Raw genomic sequence first — 16,838 nt, 5'->3', positions numbered from 1 at the left:
AGACACAGAAGAGTACATGCCACATAATTCCATTTATATGAGATTCTAGAACAGGCAAAACTTATCTATGGACAGAGAACAGATCAGTGGTTGTCTGGGGTTGAGAGTGGGGAAGTTTGGTTGCAAGGGCACAGGGCTCTTTCTGCGGGTGAGGGAATGTGTCTGTGTTATAGTGATGCTTATGCAGGTATATACACTTATCAAAATTCATCTTCTTGGCCACTTAAATAAGTGCATTTTATTATGTGTAAATTGCACCTTAATGAAGTTGATTTGAAAATCCAAAGTAGTAATAATAAGTAGTAATCTCATAGCTGGGCAGGTGTGGCGACTCACTCCTGTAATTCCAATGATTTGAGAAGCTGAGGCAGGAGGATCACTTAAGCTCAGGAGTTCTTTTTTATTTTTATTTTTTGAGACAGAGTTTCACTCTTGTTGCCCAGGCTGGGGTGCAATGGCACTATCTTGGCTCACTGCAACCTCCACCTTCTGAGTTCAAGCCTCCCGAGTAGCTGAAACTACAGGCGCTCACCACCATGCCTAACTAATTTTTGTATGTTTAGTAGAGATGGAGTTTCACCATGTTGGCCAGGCTGGTCTTAAACTCCTAATCTCAAGTGATCCGCCTGCGTCGGCCTCCCAAAATGCTGGGATTACAGACAAGAGCCACTGTGCCCGGCCAAGACCCAGAGTTTGAGACCAGCCTGGGAAACAAAGTGAGACCCCCTCTCTACAGAAAAACTAAAAATTTTAGCTGGGCCTGGTGCTGCATGCCTGTAGTTCTAGCTACTCAGGAGGCTGAGGTGGGAGGATTCCTTGAGCCCAGGATTTAAGGCTGCAGTGAGGCATGATCAGGCCACTGCCCTCTAGTGTGGGTGACAGAGTGAGACCCTGTCTCTAAATAATACTCATAAGAACAACAAGAGCCCTCTAAATGCACTGATATCTAAGATGTATTAAGTGACCAAAAAAAAAAAAAAAAACAAAAAATCAATGTGCGGAAAATGTTAATAAGAGAAAAAAAAGTCTGTATTGTCTTGAGTATACACAAAAATAATCTAAAAGCCTATGAAAGAAACTAATCATATTAGTTTCCTGTTGGGGAGGAGAGCTGAGAGCACGAAGACTTTCCCTATGCTTTCTGTACTTCTTGATTTTGAGACATACGAACGTAGGTTTCTCTCACTGCTCGAACTAATCAGATCACTACATTCCAAATTCTCAAAAACAAATAGATTTGCTTAAAAGTAGGCCGGATGCGGTGTCTCACGCCTATAATCCCAGCACTTTGGGAGGCCGAAGCGGGCAGATCACCTGAGATCAGGAGTTTGAGACCAGCTTGACCAACATGGAGAAACCCCGTCTCTACTAAAAATACAAAATTAGCAGGGCGTGGTGGCAAATACATGTAATCCCAGCTACTTGGGAGGCTGAGGCAGAAGAGCCACTTGAACCCGGGAGGTGGAGGTTGCAGTGAGCCGAGATTGTGCCATTGCACTCCAGCCTGGGTAACAAGAGAGAAACTGTCACAGAAAAAAAAATTGCTTAAAAGTTAACATCTTGGACGGGCGCGGTGGCTCACACCTGTAATCCCAGCACTTTGGGAGGCTGGGGCGGGCGGATCACAAGGTCAGGAGATCAAGACCATCCTGGCTAACAGGGTGAATCCCCGTCTCTACTAAAAATACAAAAAAATTAGCCGGGGATGGCGGTGGCGGGCCCCTGTAGTCCCAGCTACTTGGGAGGCTGAGACAGGAGAATGGTGTGAACTCGGGAGGCGGAGCTTTCAGTGAGCCGGAGAATCGCTTGGACCAGGAAGTCAGAGATTGCAGTGAGCTGAGATCGTGCCACTGCACTCCAGCCTGGAGGCAGAGGGAGACTCCATCTCAAAAAAAAAAAAAAAAAGTCAACATCTCATCCAAATTTACACCGAGTAGGAAAACAAAACTTTAAAACATGAAACAGGTGTTACTGAGGCCAAAAAGGTCTCCAAGGTCTGGGAGTCTGTAGCTTTATACAATTCTGTCATCTGGCCACCGCCAGGGACAAAGGGTTGTTCTGTCCGCTGCACCGCCTTTGCCCAGCAATGAAGCCCCCAAGACCTCCGTCTCTACTGGCTCCCTCCTCCCCGGGGTCAGCGGCTGGCGGCCACTGTGGTTCGGAGACAGCAACACTGACAGCCGCAGCCAGTGGCCTGGACCTTCCCATCCCTGGGGGCACCCAGCGCAGGTGGATGACCCGACTCAACCTCCACCAGGTTCTCCTCAGGGCAGGACGGGTAGCGAGGAGGGCACCGAGATTGGCCCCAGGAGACCACAGAAGATCGCGCTTCTAGGGCCGACTTCAGCAGCGACAGGCGGCCTTTGCCCATCGCCCCACCCCACCACGCCGCGGTCCTCAAAGAACCTTCCCAGCGGTTCTCTACCCCTCACAGGAGTAGAGGCCCTTTGAGACCGACGGGGAGGGACGGCTCAGGCCGGTCACCCGAGGCCGCATGGATTCCCTTCTCCGCCCAGCTCCACCCCTCGAGGGGCCGCGGTCCGGGAGTGGCGTCCCGGCCCCCCCAGGGCGCACGCCGTCGGGGCCCCAGGCCAGGCTCCGAGCGGGGTTGGCGGGGAGGGGAGGCGGGAGCGAGGGCGGGCCGTAGGGGGTGGGGGCGGGAAGGTCCGAAGGCGGCGGCCTGGGGCTGCATGGGACGTGGGTCGGCCGCGATCCAGCCCGGGCGGAGCCGCAGCTGCGAGCCACAGCCTAGAGGCCGAGAAGCTCACAGCTATGGGCTGGAGACCCGGGAGAGCTCGGGGGTCCCCGTTCCTGCTGCTGCTACTGCTGCTGCTGCTCTGGCCAGTGCCGGGCGCCGGGGTGCTTCAAGGTGAGGACCCGGGCGGGGTGCGCCCTGAGGGGCAGGCGAGGCGAGGTGGTGGTGGTGGAGGGGATGGGTTCTGCTCAGAGCCCGGATCAGCGCGCAGAGGGTCGCACAGCCCCGGGACCACACGGCCAGTAGGTCAGGGCGTGGGGACGGTTTGGGGGCGTCTCCGTGGGACCTGCCCAGGGACGCACAAGTGTACTTGGGCTGGCCTCGGGCCAGGACTTGCCCACACTGCCCGGCTGCCGCTCCTCTGGCAAAGCGGAGGGCGTGGCCCCCTCCCCTCGGGGCAGCCCAGCCCCAGCCCCCAGCCCATAGCTCCCTCTGCCTGGATTCTCCCTCTCACAACCTCCCAACCCCCATCCGCCGGCCACCATGTGACCAGCTCCTGCACCTCCACCCTTTAGGACTCAGCGGGGCTCCATCCTCCAGGAAGCCCCCATGCCCAAGAGTCCCCCAGAGTCCCTGCTTTGCTCTCAGGGTGCAGAACTAGCTGTGGCCTCTGCCCTGCTCACCCTTAGTCCCTCCTCCCAGGGCGACAGGGCAGTGTGCATGTTGTTTATATTGTTGCCTTGTTTGGTGAGATAGAGAAGGGCCTCTCCAGACAGAAGGTGCCTGTTTAGTTGTGCTCTGGGAAGACGGCAGCACTGTCTCCTCAGCGTACTCCCTCCAAACAAAGATGTTAAGATGGGGCTGGTAACAACCTCTGCAAGCGGGTGGGAGGATTAGCCAGTACTGCACAGCAAGTGCCTGGCAGGGCACAGGGGGGGCAACCAAGGAGGAGGCATGCAGGGCTGGGCTGGGCTGTGCAGCCTGGGCCATGGCTTCCACAGCACTGTGTGGGGACCAAACAGGTACAGGGGTCTGCTCTGTTCTGGCCCCAGGGGAGGGTCCTAGGCGGTCCACTACTCCCTCTCCTCTGAGCCCTATCCCGGGGCCAGGGGAGGCGACGGGACCCCTGGTAGAGGGGGGCTCTATGTGCCCAATACCAACCTGGCTCCCTCGGGGTCCACTCCCATCCACCCAGTCACTGGAGCTCCAGCTCTGCCCCTCTCCCCCTCATTGGGGTCAGGGTGCCTGTGGCCAGCATGTGTGTGCAAGGCCATGTGGAGAGCACCCATACCCACACTGCACCCACACACCTGTGCCTGAGCCCACCCTACCTCCTCCCCAAACCCTTAGAGGCCTAGGAGCAGCAAAGCTTGGTTCTCTACTCTCAGTTAAGTTCTCTCTGGGCTGAGAGACCTCCTCTCCTTCTCCTTCCCCTCCCCCAGATCCACTCAGAGCCCTCCCTGCACTGGCCCCTCTAGCCTCCTTTCCAAGGTGGCAGACTCCTCTTGGTCCCCATTTGCCTGATGGCAACTCACTCATCCAATCAAGGAGTGCTTCTTGGAGGAAGGGTCTTTGATGCTTGGAGTCTGGGAGAGAAGGTGGAGGAGTAAAAAGAAGTTAGGGTGGCCTAGCAGGAGCTGAGTCACTTCCACAGGCAGCCATCAGCCCAGCAGGACTGAGGCCAGGGCTGCGTGGGGGCGGGGCTTGTCCGTTCTGGGAGCTGGGACTGGGTACCTAGGGAAGGAGGGCCGCTGCAGGCTCTGAGTGCCTGGGGCCTGGCTCCTGCAGGATGGGCCTGTGGGAGTGGTTGGGGCTGGTGGGGGGCTGGAAGCATTCCAGGCGCCCTCTGAGTAATGTTTGGCTCTGGGATTCCTCCTAGAGCCCCCTTAGGCACATCCTGCCAGGGAGCACCAAGGCTCGGTCCGGAAGCCTCCCCTCACCTTGAAGAGATGAGGAGGGGCCTTCTGGGCCAGGGTACCAAAACTCTGCCTGAGGACGGAGTCCCCGAGGGAGCTCCGGGCAAGGTGGGCCTCACAAGGCCACATCTGGCTGTTGTTTTTCTCAGATGATGAGGCTGCACAGGCGTGCTCTCTTCATAGATCTCTCACCCTGAAAGCATCCGCTGCCCATCTAAAAATACCCGAGGCTGCCTCCCTCTTCCCTTCCCCTTTGCACTGGCGGCCTTGGCTTCTTGTGATCACCGACCCCAAGCCTGCCCCTCTACCAAAGGTCAGGGGACTCCCGTGTCCCCAGCTGAGCTGTCCTTTCCCAGCCTTCTCTTTTCCTCCTCCTTGGTAGCTCCTCAGATTCAAGGATGCCCATGGGTGTCCCTCCTTCTCTAGGCTGAGCCCACGCATGTTGAAGATGGAGTCTGCCCCGAAAGGCCTCCAGTGCCTCCCTGGGGATGTCCTCTAACCCCCTCCCTCTGCTTTGTCCCATGCCCCTGTGTTCCTCAGGTCCCCCTCACCCTGTGCTCTGTCTTCACTCCAGGACATATCCCTGGGCAGCCAGTCACCCCCCACTGGGTCCTGGATGGACGACCCTGGCGCACCGTCTGCCTGGAGGAGCCGGTCAGTGCCATGTCACCTCGTCCTCCACGGGGGCCCTGAAACTCCCATCCCTTTTGTCTCCTCCACATTACAGCTTCCAGTTTTGCTGGGGTCCCCAGAACCACCAAGTCACTGCTCCTGTAGGCCCCTCCCTGCCGAGTGGGCAGAAGAGGGCACTGGGGATTGGACATCTAGATCTCGTGAGTCCGTACACATGGAAGTCATTTCAGCTTTCTCCGCCCCACCTCCCCCTTTCCCTCCCGCCCTGGATGATCTGGGCCACCCCCACCCCACCAGGCAGAAGTGAGTCCAGGGTTTGTGGGGCCTGAAGCTTTTCAGGAGCCTAAAAAACAAAAAAAAGCACCAAAAAGAAAACCTTTTGAAAGTTGACCAGAACATGTGACCCTGTGGACACACTGCTGTCCCTCTCAGGGCCCCACCACTGAGGGCCTGAACCTTCAGCCTCACTGGCTCCTGTGGAATCCACTTCTGGTGGGGGGGGCAGTGGTCACTCTCCTGGTGCCCCCCAGATGTGAGACCACGCTATGTGCTTCTGCAGGATGCTCTGCCCCAGCCTCCTCCCAATCCCGCCCTTCACAAGCTTCCAGAATAACCATGCCCCATCTGTTTGTACCGTAATATCTGTGCTACAAACTAAGAGGCCAGTACCCTTGATATGCCCATTTTACAGATGGGCAAACGGAATCCCAGACAATCCCAGGGAAATTGTCCGTGGTCACACAGCTCTTTAGGCTGGGAGCCTGAGACCCACTAAGGTCTGAACGATTTTAAACCATTGGCTACACCCCTGCCCCACTTAGAGAGCCCTCTTTGTTTGGAATTTTCAGCCCTACTGTCCAAACCCAGCAAGAGGGAAGGCAGGGGAGCATTATCATGAAGGCTGGGAGGCCCCCAGAGACCTAGCAGCTCCCAACCCAGGGCCCTCACTGGGATCCCCTAGGTCCACAAGGCCCCCATTGCACTGGTCAAGCACAGCACTGGTCTGAGCTTTGAGATTGCCCTCCCCATCCCCGGGAGGGGAAGGCTGGGCACACACTGGGGTCACTCTGCCTCTGGGCCTCCCTGTCTGTCTGGCATGGGCTGTGACCAAGAGAAGAGCTCCAAAGGGACCCTGCTCCCCATAACTGTGGGCCTTTGCCCCCAGGAAGCCTGCCAAGATGGTACAGAAGACAGAGTAGAGGTTGGGTATCCCCTCCAACAGGCAGGAAACACTCACATTTCAAGAAGCGGGGTATATATCAAGGGGCAGGGTACCAGGAGGGCAAGAGTAAAGACAGCAGGGGCTGCAGAGGAACGGGGACCTCGAGTATGGCCTTCCATCTGGGCCACCGCCTTTCTCCCACTGCAAACCTTTCCCCAATAAAGCAAGTGACATTCCAGCCACATGAGCTCATGTCAGAGGTCTTGTGGGGTCTGTGGCCAGGGAGGCAAGGGCCATCTGCTCCCCACTTGCAAAGGAAGAACTCGCTCCAAAGACTCTGAGACCCTTGGACAGGGCCCCAGCCCAGTGCATTTTTGGAGAAAAGGAGTCGGGCGTTAAACATTCCGAAGGCACAGCAGCCTCCCAGGAAGCTCCTGGGCCGGCTCCAACTCTGGGCCCCCAGCCAGGCTGAGTGGACAAGGGGAAAGTGGGGTGTTCCCACAGGGTGGGAGATACCAAGAGGGTGGGGGAAGGAGAGAGGGCTGGCCGGCCAAGCCAGCCTCCTGACACCTAGCTGAGAGCCAGTGTGTTCTCTTGGCTGGAACGGCGTCCATGTTTAACTTCGTGGGTCCAGTGAAGCAGGTGTCGGAGCAGGGGGGACAGGGACTGCTGGAGGCCCAGGAAAACTTTGGAAGAGGGAGCAGTTTGCCAAAATTGGAAGTGGGGGAGTAAAGTTTGAATTCTATAGGGAATGAGCAGCAGCTTATTTGGAAACAAGCCTCAGGTAGCAGAGGCTGTGAGGAGGCCCTGGCCCTGGCTACCTGATGCCCCCACAATGTCCTCAGCACTCCTCTGTCTTCCCCTGCTTTTGATGCCCCTTCTGGGCATGAAAGAAGAGGGCGGGCCAGGCGAGGGGCACCTTTCTGGGACCTCAGGTCTCTAGGGAGGATGTCGGCATGCCTGGCAGGCTGCGCCAATGCCCTTCCAAGTGGCTGTTGTCAGGGCAGCAAACATTCTGAGCTTGGGAACATCTTTGTATGTTCTCACCTCCTCCACACCCTCCATAGTATGTGGGGGGTCCTGCTGACCCCCCAGCCCACGTTCTCCTCAAGAACTTCCTCCCCAGCCAGCTGCACAGGCCACCTGCTCTCTGACAGGCAGGAGGCCTGGAGGCCACCATCTCAGCCCCACACTCTTTCTTGCCCAGGTCTTGAAGCCAGACATGGGGTTGGTGGCCCTGGAGGCTGAAGGCCAGGAGCTCCTGCTTGAGCTGGAGAAGAACCAGTGAGTGCCAGGCTGGGGTAGGGCTGGGAGGAGGGGGTCAGTGTTGTGGGGCAGGGATTGACACGGATCTGTGCGGGTGGCTGGATGGGCAGAGGACCCCAGAGAGGGTGCAGATGACAGGGAGGGTCACGCAGGCCTGTGGCTGGCCCCCTGGAAGCTGAAGAGGACGGCTGAGGCTGTCAGCCCGGCTGTGGGGCACATCCATGCTCCCAACCCCAGGAGTGGCTTGTCAGCTCCTTGCTGGAGATGAGTGAGCACCATCTAGTGGACAGTTGCAAGATATGCTGAGTCTAAAGAAATCCTAGAGGGATCCCAAAGACAGGCCGGCACTCCAGGCTAAGTGAAGGGCAGGGACAAAGATGCGGTGGCTTTGGGAGGCCAAGGCAGGTGGCTCACCTGAGGTCAGGAGTTTGAGACCAGCCTGGCCAAAATGGTGAAACCCCGTCTCTACTAAAAATACAAAAAATTAACCGGGCGTGGTGGCGGCGCCTGTAATCCCAGCTACTTAGGGGACTGAGACAGGAGAATTGCTTGAACCCAGGAGCGAGAGGTTGTGGTGAGCCAAGATCACACCACTGCACACTCCAGCTTAGGCAGAGTGAGCCTCTGTCTCAAAAAAAGAAAAAAAAGAAAAGAACAGAAAAGAAAAAAGAAGAAGATGCAGTGGCTACACTTGGGGGCAGCAGTTTGTCTGACTTGCCTGGAAGGTCTCCATCTACAGGGAGGGGAACAGGGGGAAAGAATTTGGGGAGTCCCAGGAGGGTCAGATCACAGAAAAGGCCATTTTGGTGCTCAGTGTCCTGGACCATCCAGAGCCAAAGATTTTGAGCTGGGGAAGGGACAGGCAGACCTGTACTCAGGAAGGTGCCTTGGGCTAGGTGGGGTGGCTGTCCCAGTTGGAGCACCGGCTCTTAAAACCACCCAGACTGTATTATCAATATATATTACCTACTGAGTGCTTGTATGACTGCAGGCACTGTTCTGAGCACTTGACATGTACTTTATTCTCCCTTGTGGAGTTGGATGGACTGGGAACAAACTCTAGTTCCACTATGCCCAACCATATTTTCCCTGGGGCCAACGTCCCTACCATTTCAATGGAGTGGTCACATCACCTACCTCCTAGGGTGGCGGGTGTGTGTGGAGCAAGGGTGGGGGGCAGAGCTGGGGCAGGTGGTGGAATGCCCGGGAGGTGGGAAGCAGTCATCATTAGGGGGTGGTCTGGAGGTAATGAGGCCAAGGTGAGGTTGGGGTAAAGGATTTTCTTTAAAGAAGAGATATTGACTTATGATTGATCTGTCCACATGGGAAAGATCCTGTTGAGATGAAGCCTGAAAATGAAATCATTACCGGAGTAGGGTGTGGAGAAAGCGGGGAGGGCGGAAGCAGCGTGGGCAGGTGGGGGTTCTGTTTTCTCTGGAGGCAGTGGGTGAGCTTCAATCACTGAAGGACAGATGGGAGGTATGTGGGGTCTAGAAGTCTGAGGAAAACATTTCAAGGATCTAGGGTAGGTGGGGGCAAGAGGATTGACCAGATGCCCAACAAAGGAGGGCAGCAGGCAGGGGAACCTGGGGAGGTTGCCGCATTTCCCTAACTCCAAGTCCCATTCCTCGGCAGTGTCTCCTGACTCCTCCCCTCCCGACCTGTGGATCCTGCTGCCTGCTGCAGGTCCCCTGGGAACCACAAACTCTTCCCCTATTCCCATTCCTCCTCCCTGGCATCCTCCCTGGCACTTCCCATACTCACACCTCCCACAACAAAACCATCACCAAGTCTTCCTCTACCCCAAGAGTTTCTGATCTGAACAAGTCACCATTGCTCCTGTCCCTTCCCTAAGACACACTGAGTGCCTCACTCATAAAGCTGCTCCATTAGCATTTAGGGAGGAAGGCTGGGAGACATCCTGGAGGCAGCAGGAAGAAGCCAAATTCAATGCTCCCTGTAACACCCCCTCTCAGCAGGCTGCTGGCCCCAGGATACATAGAAACCCACTACGGCCCAGATGGGCGGCCAGTGGTACTGGCCCCCAATCACAAGGTGAGATGCTTCCATGGGCTCTGGGATGCACCCCCAGAGGTACCCCCCACCATTCCTACCCCTACTCCTCCTTGCATTCTTAAGGGAAGGTTGGAGCCAGCCCCTACCACACCCTCCCTCTTGCCCCTCTTGCTCTAGCCCTGGCTGAGATGTGGGGCTGGCCCCTTCCTCCCTAGGATCATTGCTACTACCATGGGCGAGTAAGGGGCTTCCCCAACTCCTGGGTAGTCCTCTGCACCTGCTCTGGGATGAGGTGAGCTCTGGGAGAGGAGGCTGGGCCTGGGATGGGGAAAGAGCTCCCTCACACCCACTCCTACCTCTCTGCACCCTAGTGGCCTGATCACCCTCAGCAGCAATGCCAGCTATTATCTGCGACCCTGGCCACCCCGGGGCTCCAAGGACTTCTCGACCCACAAGATCTTCCGGATGGAGCAGCTGCTCACCTGGAAAGGAGCCTGTGGCCACAGAGATCCTGGGGACAAAGCGGGCATGGCCAGCCTTCCTGGGGCTCCCCAGAGCAGGGTCAGGGGCATCCAGGGGATGGGAGTGGGAATGCTGTATCTATAGCTCTCCAAATCAAAAGAGACAGGAATTCACAGGCCTTAAGTCCCAGTATTTTTATTGGAGTCTGAAGAAACAAGTTCCAGCAAACATGTTAAATTTCTTTCTGGGAGCTGGGGTTGGTGGTTAGGATTCAAGCCCAGCAGCTTCCACTCAGGGACCCCATTTGCCCCTCTGCAGGACAGGCGAGAAGCGCGCAGGACCCGGAGGTACCTGGAACTGTACATTGTGGCAGACCACACCCTGGTGAGGAGAGACCCCAGGGGTTGGCGGGGTCTGTGATGGGGCCAGCTCAGCACCTCAAGCCACCGGGATTTCTGCCTTCCCAGTTCTTGACCCAGCAGCGAAACTTGAACCACACCAAACAGCGTCTCCTGGAAGTCGCCAACTACGTGGACCAGGTTGGGGGCGGGGAGAGAGTGGTGATGCGGGTGGCGGCGGCAGGACAGGCAGGTGCTAGTGGGGTGCGGGGAAGAGAAAGGGCGCCCCCGTGAAGGAGCAGCGGCGCGGTGGGGCGCCCTGTCCTGGCTTCAGCTCCGCTTCGCTCTCAGCTTCTCAGGACTCTGGACATTCAGGTGGTGCTGACCGGTCTGGAAGTGTGGACCGAGCGGGACCTCAGCCGCGTCACGCAGGACGCCAACGCCACGCTCTGGGCCTTCCTGCAGTGGCGCCGGAGGCTGTGGGCGCAGCGGCCCCACGACTCCGCGCAGCTGCTCACGTGGGTGCCTCTGACCCGGACTCGGGTCCTGGGCGGGGCGGCCTCACCTCCCGGCCCTGCCCGGTCACTCCGCGCTCCGCCCCCAGGGGCCGCGCCTTCCAGGGCGCCACAGTGGGCCTTGCGCCCGTCGAGGGCATGTGCCGCGCCGAGAGCTCGGGAGGCGTGAGCACGGTGAGCCCCGCGGGCGGGGCGAGGGGAGACACGGTAGGCTCTACGGCCGCAGTGACCGCCCTCCCACGGTCCCCCAGGACCACTCGGAGCTCCCCATTGGCGCCGCAGCCACCATGGCCCATGAGATCGGCCACAGCCTCGGCCTCAGCCACGACCTCGACGGCTGCTGCGTGGAGGCTGCGGCGGAGTCCGGAGGCTGCGTCATGGCTGCGGCCACCGGGTACGCTCGTGGGGGGTCGGGGCTGCGGCGGGGCGGCTAGTCCTGAGGACTTCCTCCGCTGCGTTTCTTTGGTCGTCCCTCAGTTTCCTCTTCTGTAGAATGGGGATAATGATCATAGTGTCCGCTTCAGGGTGGTTTATGAGGCTTAAAGGGAAGAAGCTCAGGCAAAGTGGATTTTCAACGGTATGAAGATAATTTTCTGAGTAACCTGGCGAGGTTACGCCTTACACCCGGAGGCGCACCGTCGGGTCGCGATTCCACCTTGGGTCCCGGGCTGCCCACTCTTGGGGCCACACCGTCCTCCGTCCCGCTCGCTGTGTGACTTTGCGAGGGTCACTTCCCCTCTCTGGGCTCTGCCTCTAGAGGATTCGAGCCTCCCATCGCTCAGGCGTGTCTGCGCATCTGGCGGCTGTAGCCAAGCCCAGGGGTGGGTATCGGAGAAGCGCGGGGGTTGGGGGACTGTCTCTCCACTTTCAATGCCCTCCCCGTGCCAGTAGGCACCCGTTCCCGCGCGTGTTCAGCCCCTGCAGCCGCCGCCAGCTGCGCGCCTTCTTCCGCAAGGGGGGCGGCGCGTGCCTCTCTAATGCCCCGGACCCCGGACTCCCCGTGCTGCCCGCGCGCTGCGGGAACGGCTTCGTGGAGGCGGGCGAGGAGTGTGACTGCGGCTCTGGCCAGGTTAAATCGGCTCGCCCGGCCCCCACTCACCCTCTTGGCCCAGGTCTGGAGCGCTGCGCCCTCACCTGGTCACTTCTTGCCTTTCTCGTCCCAGGAGTGCCGCGACCTCTGCTGCTTTGCTCACAACTGCTCGCTGCGCCCGGGGGCCCAGTGCGCCCACGGGGACTGCTGCGTGCACTGCCTGGTGAGGGCATGAAAGGGTCAGGGTGAGGGTTTCGGGCCGCTTGGGAGCCGGTTTGTTGGCCTTAGTTAATTGGTGCCCTCAGGTTCCCCCGTTGGGTGCTGGCGTGGGTCGGCCTGGCTCCCCCAGCTCTGAGCCACGCTCTCGACGTGGACTTCTCACTGCCCACGGCCTCTCTCTGCTTTCCCCACTACCCTTCACCTGCGCAGCTGAAGCCGGCTGGAGCGCTGTGCCGCCAGGCCATGGGCGACTGTGACCTCCCTGAGTTCTGCACGGGCATCTCCTCCCACTGTCCCCCAGACGTTTACCTACTGGACGGCTCACCCTGCGCCAGGGGCAGTGGCTACTGCTGGGATGGCGCATGTCCCACGCTGGAGCAGCAGTGCCAGCAGCTCTGGGGGCCTGGTGAGAGGACATGAGCACCCTTGCACCCTGCTCCCCATCCTCTGGTGGGGCCAGTTTTCTACTGTGGGGAAGATGGGCAGGGGAAACTGAGCCCGATGAGCGCTGCCCCTCTCCGAGCTGCCCCCAGCCTAGCCCATTCTTCCTCAGGCTCCCATCCAGCCCCCGAGGCCTGTTTCCAGGTGGTGAACTCTGCGGGAGATGCCCATGGGAACTGCGGCCAGGACAGCAAGGGCCACTTCCTGCCCTGCGCAGGGAGGTAGGGAGTGGAGCTGAGTGGAGGGAGCAGAAGCTATGGAGTGGGTTTGGGGAACAGGGGTACTGCAGCTGTCGATTCCTCTCTGCTTCCTCCCCAGGGATGCCTTGTGTGGGAAGCTACAGTGCCAGGGCGGAAAGCCCAGCCTGCTCATACAGCACATGGTGCCAGTGGATTCCACCGTTCACCTAGATGGCCATGAAGTGACCTGTCGGGGAGCACTGGCACTCCCTGGTGCCCAGCTGGACCTGCTTGGCCTGGGCATGGTAGAACCAGGCACCCAGTGTGGACCTAGAATGGTGAGCTCTGCCCACCCGACCCTTCCTTGCCACTTGAATTCTGCAGGCCAGTGTCCCACTCACTGCCTGGTGCACCGCCCGTAGGTGTGCCAGAGTAGGCGCTGCGAGAACACCGCCTTCCAGGAGCTGCATCGCTGCCTGACTGCCTGCCACAGCCATGGGGTGAGAGCCTGAGGAGTCGGGGTGACCTTGGGGTTCTAATCCCACGTGACCCTCCTTCCCTTCTCTTCTCTGCAGGTTTGCAATAGCAACCATAACTGCCACTGTGCTCCAGGCTGGGCTCCACCCTTCTGTGACAACCCAGGCTTTGGTGGCAGCACGGACAGCGGCCCTGTGCAGCCTGAAAGTACACCAGTGGGGAGCATGTGGGCAGGAGCTGGGGTGGTGCACCTGCTCAGGACTCAGCCCCCCTTCCCCCGATCCCCGCAGACCGTGACACCTTCCTGCTGGCCATGCTCCTCAGCGTCCTGCTGCCTCTGCTCCCAGGGGCTGGCCTGGCCTGGTGTTGCTACCGACTCCCAGGAGCCCATCTGCAGCGATGCAGCTGGGGCTGCAGGAGGGACCCTGCGTGCAGTGGGTAGGCTCCAAGTGCCTGCTTCCCTGAGCCTACTCCTGCGGTTCACCTTCTCAGAGTTCTGCTGGGGCTGCAGGAGTTGGAGCAGGCCCTCAGCCTTGCCCCCAGGTGCAGAGAGCAGCCCCAGAGGCTGTGGAAAGAAGTAGCTTTGAACAGGAGGTTCCAGTGGCCTCCCAGTCAAGCAAGGGGGTGGATCCCTGCCCTACCACCAGCACCGCAAGGCGTGGCCCTCTACCTCCCAGTACAGCTCCTCTTGTTCACGCTCCTGCTTCTCCCACCAGCTGAATGCCTCACCCTTGACTTCGCCCTGTTTTCCCCGGCTCAGATTGCAGTCCCTGTACCATGCTGCCCCTGAAGGCCTGTCTAGCCTCTGTCTCATGAGTTTTCAGCCCTTTGCCACTTCCTCTGCCCAAATCGCCTCTATCACCCCCTTGAAGTTCCCAAATGCTGGGCCCAGCACATCTTTTCACTCCATACCACTGGTCAGCCAAGGCGCTGGCTGCCCCTGTGCCAGGGCCCTGCCCTAACCCAGTTCTCTGTGACCTGGGTGGTGGTGGAGGGGGGAATCATATAATACTAAGCATGGCTGTCCTAGGATTCACCCTGCACCAGGGCCCTGGGCAGGGCAGGCACTCTGTGGCCATGTCTGACATAGCCTGGTCTTGGGAGTGCTCCAGGCAAGCCAAGGGAGATGGCAGGATTTGGGCCAGAGATGGGGGCAGAGGGCATAACAGGGACAGGGCACCACCTGGGCCCCAGGTAGCAGCTAAGAGGACCCTGACACAGTGAGTCGTGATTGAGGGTCTGTGGGCAGAGCAGCAAGGTGGCCAGAGCCTGGTGTGTCAGCATCGAGGGGGCGCTGCAGAGGGCGGCGGCTGCTTCTCATCCCCAGGCGGGGGGAGTCTTAGGGCAGGGGAGAGTGTTTGGAAGGAACATCACAGGAAATGACAAGACCCTGGGAGATGGGATGGGGACAGTCAAAGATGGCTTGGAATCATCAAGGGCAGCAGGGTACCCAGGGGCAAGGAGAGCGGACATAGCTGCCGAAGGGGCAGACGTCCAGGGTTCTTTGGAAGCTGAATGATGCCAACATCCAGAGAGTGCCAGGCTGCTGGGTGGTGCCAGAGCCTGGAGGAAATGTTAGGACTAGAGAGAGGAGGTGCCAGCCGAGGGCATGAGGCTCAAGTGGAGCCTGGATCGCAAGGCTTCCCTGAAGAGGGAGCAGGAAGGGAGCTGAGCGGGTGACTTGGAGCAGACGGGTGCCCCCAAGAAGCTCAGTAAACGCAGAACTCCCTGGGCTGGACACCATGCTGTGGGGAGGCAATAACCCACTCAGGGTCACTGTGCCAACCTCCTGGACTCTTAATCACATTGCTCAGGCCCAAGGATGGCCCACACAGGGACCACCCCCGGGGCGGCGTTCACCCCATGGAGTTGGGCCCCACAGCCACTGGACAGCCCTGGGCCCTGGGTGAGTGAGGCACCAGGGGGAGGTGGAGAGGGAAGGGAAGGGCTCATGCCTCCTGCCTCCTTCCAGATGGGCAGCACCCAGTCACCTTGAGTCCCCTGTGCCCTCCCCCAGCCCCAGGGTCTCCTGCTGACCATATTCACAGCATTCACCCTCCACCTTTGCTCCCAGGCCCCGAGAACTCTCATGAGCCCAGCAGCCACCCTGAGAAGCCTGTGGCCCGCAGTCCCGCCTGACCCCCAAGGTAGGCAGGGACCGGGATTCAAAGCCTCCCCCTCTCATCACCCACCCTCCCACCTCTCCCACCCCTCAGCTTGCTGCCCCCTAATCAGGTTTCTGGGCTCAGGTTATTATGGACATGAGTTTATGACCTCTTGGAGAAGCTGTTATCATGGAGACCAGGATGGTGGAAGCCCCTGAGCTGGGGAGGGAGAAGCTGTGGCTTTTCCTGGATCATTAATGGGTCCTCACTGAGTGAGGATGGGCTCCCTGTCACACAGCTTGCAGCCTGGGGCCCCAGTCCTTAGGGGACAATATATCCTCCTCATTCTCAGCAGATCAAGTCCAGATGCCAAGATCCTGCCTCTGGTGAGAGGCAGCTCCTGAAATGAACAGATTTAAAGACAGGTGGCCACTGACAGCCACTCCAGGAACTTGAACTCCAGGGGCAGAGCTAGTGAATCACTGGACTTCCAGCACCTTCAGGCAGCTTGGAAGTTTCTTCCCCGAGTAGAGCTTCGACCCACCCACTCCAGGAACCCAGAGCCACATTAGAAGCTCCTGAGGGCAAGGGGACACTGCTGGGCATACTCTCCAGCTCAATAATCCATCAGTCTCAGAAGCAAAGGTCACACAGCCCCTGACCTCCTTCACCAATGGAGGCTGGGTAGTGCTGGCCACCTGAAAGGAGTTCTGTCCTGGGAGCCCGGTGCATCTCCTACATGCAATTTCCACAGACCCAGCTCTGTGGAGGGCATGACTGCTGGCCAGAAGCTAGAGGTCCTGGGGCCCTATGGTTTCACTGAGCTCCCACTGCCCTGGAGCCTGGCCCCTGCAAACAAACATAATTTTGGGGACCTTCCTTCCTGTTTCTTCCCACCTTGTCTTGTCCCCTAGGTGGTTCCTCAGCCTCCACCCACAATCCCAGTGCTGCACCTGAGGTTCTGGAGCTCAGAGTCTGACAGCCTCTCCCCCATTCTGTGTATGGGAGGGGACAGAGGGAACCATTTAAGAAAAGATACCAAAGTAGAAGTCAGAAGAAAGACACGTTGGCTAAGCATGGTGGCTCATGCCTATGAGAGAATCCCAGAACTTTGGGAGGCCGAGGTAGGAGGATCACTAGAGACCAGGAGGTCCACACCGGCCGGGGCAACATAGCAAGACCCTGTATCTACAAAAAAAAAAAAATTAACATTAACTGGGCGTGGTGGTGTGTACCTGTAGGCCTTGCTGCTCAGGAGGCTGAAGCAGGAGGATCACTTGAGCCTGAGTTCAACATTGCAGTGAGCTATGATGACACCACTGCACTCCAGCCTGGGTGACAGAGCAAGACCCTGTCTCTAAAATAAATTTTAGAAAGACATATT

At 58.6% G+C, this 16,838-nt stretch overlaps 1 protein-coding gene and 1 long non-coding RNA gene across 19 annotated transcripts in view; one reads left to right on the top strand and one right to left on the bottom strand.

The window, feature by feature from the left end:
- The window catches only part of LOC108530018 (uncharacterized), a 7,351-nt gene extending 2,984 nt beyond the window's left edge, over positions 1-4,367 (bottom strand). Inside the window, exon 1 of the long non-coding RNA XR_001885739.1 lies at positions 4,231-4,367. This is a non-coding gene — a long non-coding RNA (uncharacterized LOC108530018). The remainder of the gene's footprint in view (positions 1-4,230) is intronic.
- ADAM33 (ADAM metallopeptidase domain 33) lies at positions 2,560-16,838 on the top strand. 18 transcript variants are annotated; one of them, XM_017872629.1, is made up of 22 exons: positions 2,560-2,869; positions 5,186-5,265; positions 7,614-7,690; positions 9,649-9,727; positions 9,904-9,980; positions 10,060-10,249; positions 10,469-10,534; positions 10,618-10,689; positions 10,840-11,006; positions 11,093-11,177; positions 11,255-11,397; positions 11,895-12,072; positions 12,167-12,256; positions 12,463-12,658; positions 12,806-12,914; positions 13,012-13,210; positions 13,295-13,372; positions 13,448-13,556; positions 13,640-13,787; positions 15,164-15,255; positions 15,424-15,496; positions 15,810-16,836. In XM_017872629.1, exons 1-21 carry the CDS (start codon positions 2,773-2,775, stop codon positions 15,486-15,488), a joined length of 2,397 nt encoding a protein of 798 aa, XP_017728118.1. In that variant the 5' UTR covers positions 2,560-2,772; the 3' UTR covers positions 15,489-15,496; positions 15,810-16,836. The 18 variants fall into 18 exon arrangements, with proteins under 18 accessions (XP_017728118.1, XP_017728117.1, XP_017728119.1 ...); XM_017872628.1 differs by having other exon boundaries at positions 15,807-16,833; XM_017872630.1 differs by having other exon boundaries at positions 9,652-9,727; positions 16,369-16,779.

The sequence above is a fragment of the Rhinopithecus bieti genome, unplaced genomic scaffold (assembly GCF_001698545.2).
Source record: "Rhinopithecus bieti isolate Rb0 unplaced genomic scaffold, ASM169854v2 scaffold_7580, whole genome shotgun sequence".
Classification (NCBI taxonomy): Eukaryota; Metazoa; Chordata; class Mammalia; order Primates; family Cercopithecidae; genus Rhinopithecus; species Rhinopithecus bieti.
Note: the sequence above shows the minus strand (reverse complement) of the source record. Positions and strands in the feature narration are given on the sequence as shown.

Excerpts from the sequence above, each read along its gene's own strand:
- ADAM33 (XM_017872619.1), top strand. The coding sequence starts at position 2,691 with ATGGGACGTGGGTCGGCCGCGATCCAGCCCGGGCGGAGCCGCAGCTGC. Across the intron at positions 11,178-11,254 it reads GCTCGGGAGGCGTGAGCACG|GACCACTCGGAGCTCCCCAT; the intron begins GTGAGCCCCGCG and ends ACGGTCCCCCAG. Across the intron at positions 11,398-11,894 it reads GTCATGGCTGCGGCCACCGG|GCACCCGTTCCCGCGCGTGT; the intron begins GTACGCTCGTGG and ends CCGTGCCAGTAG.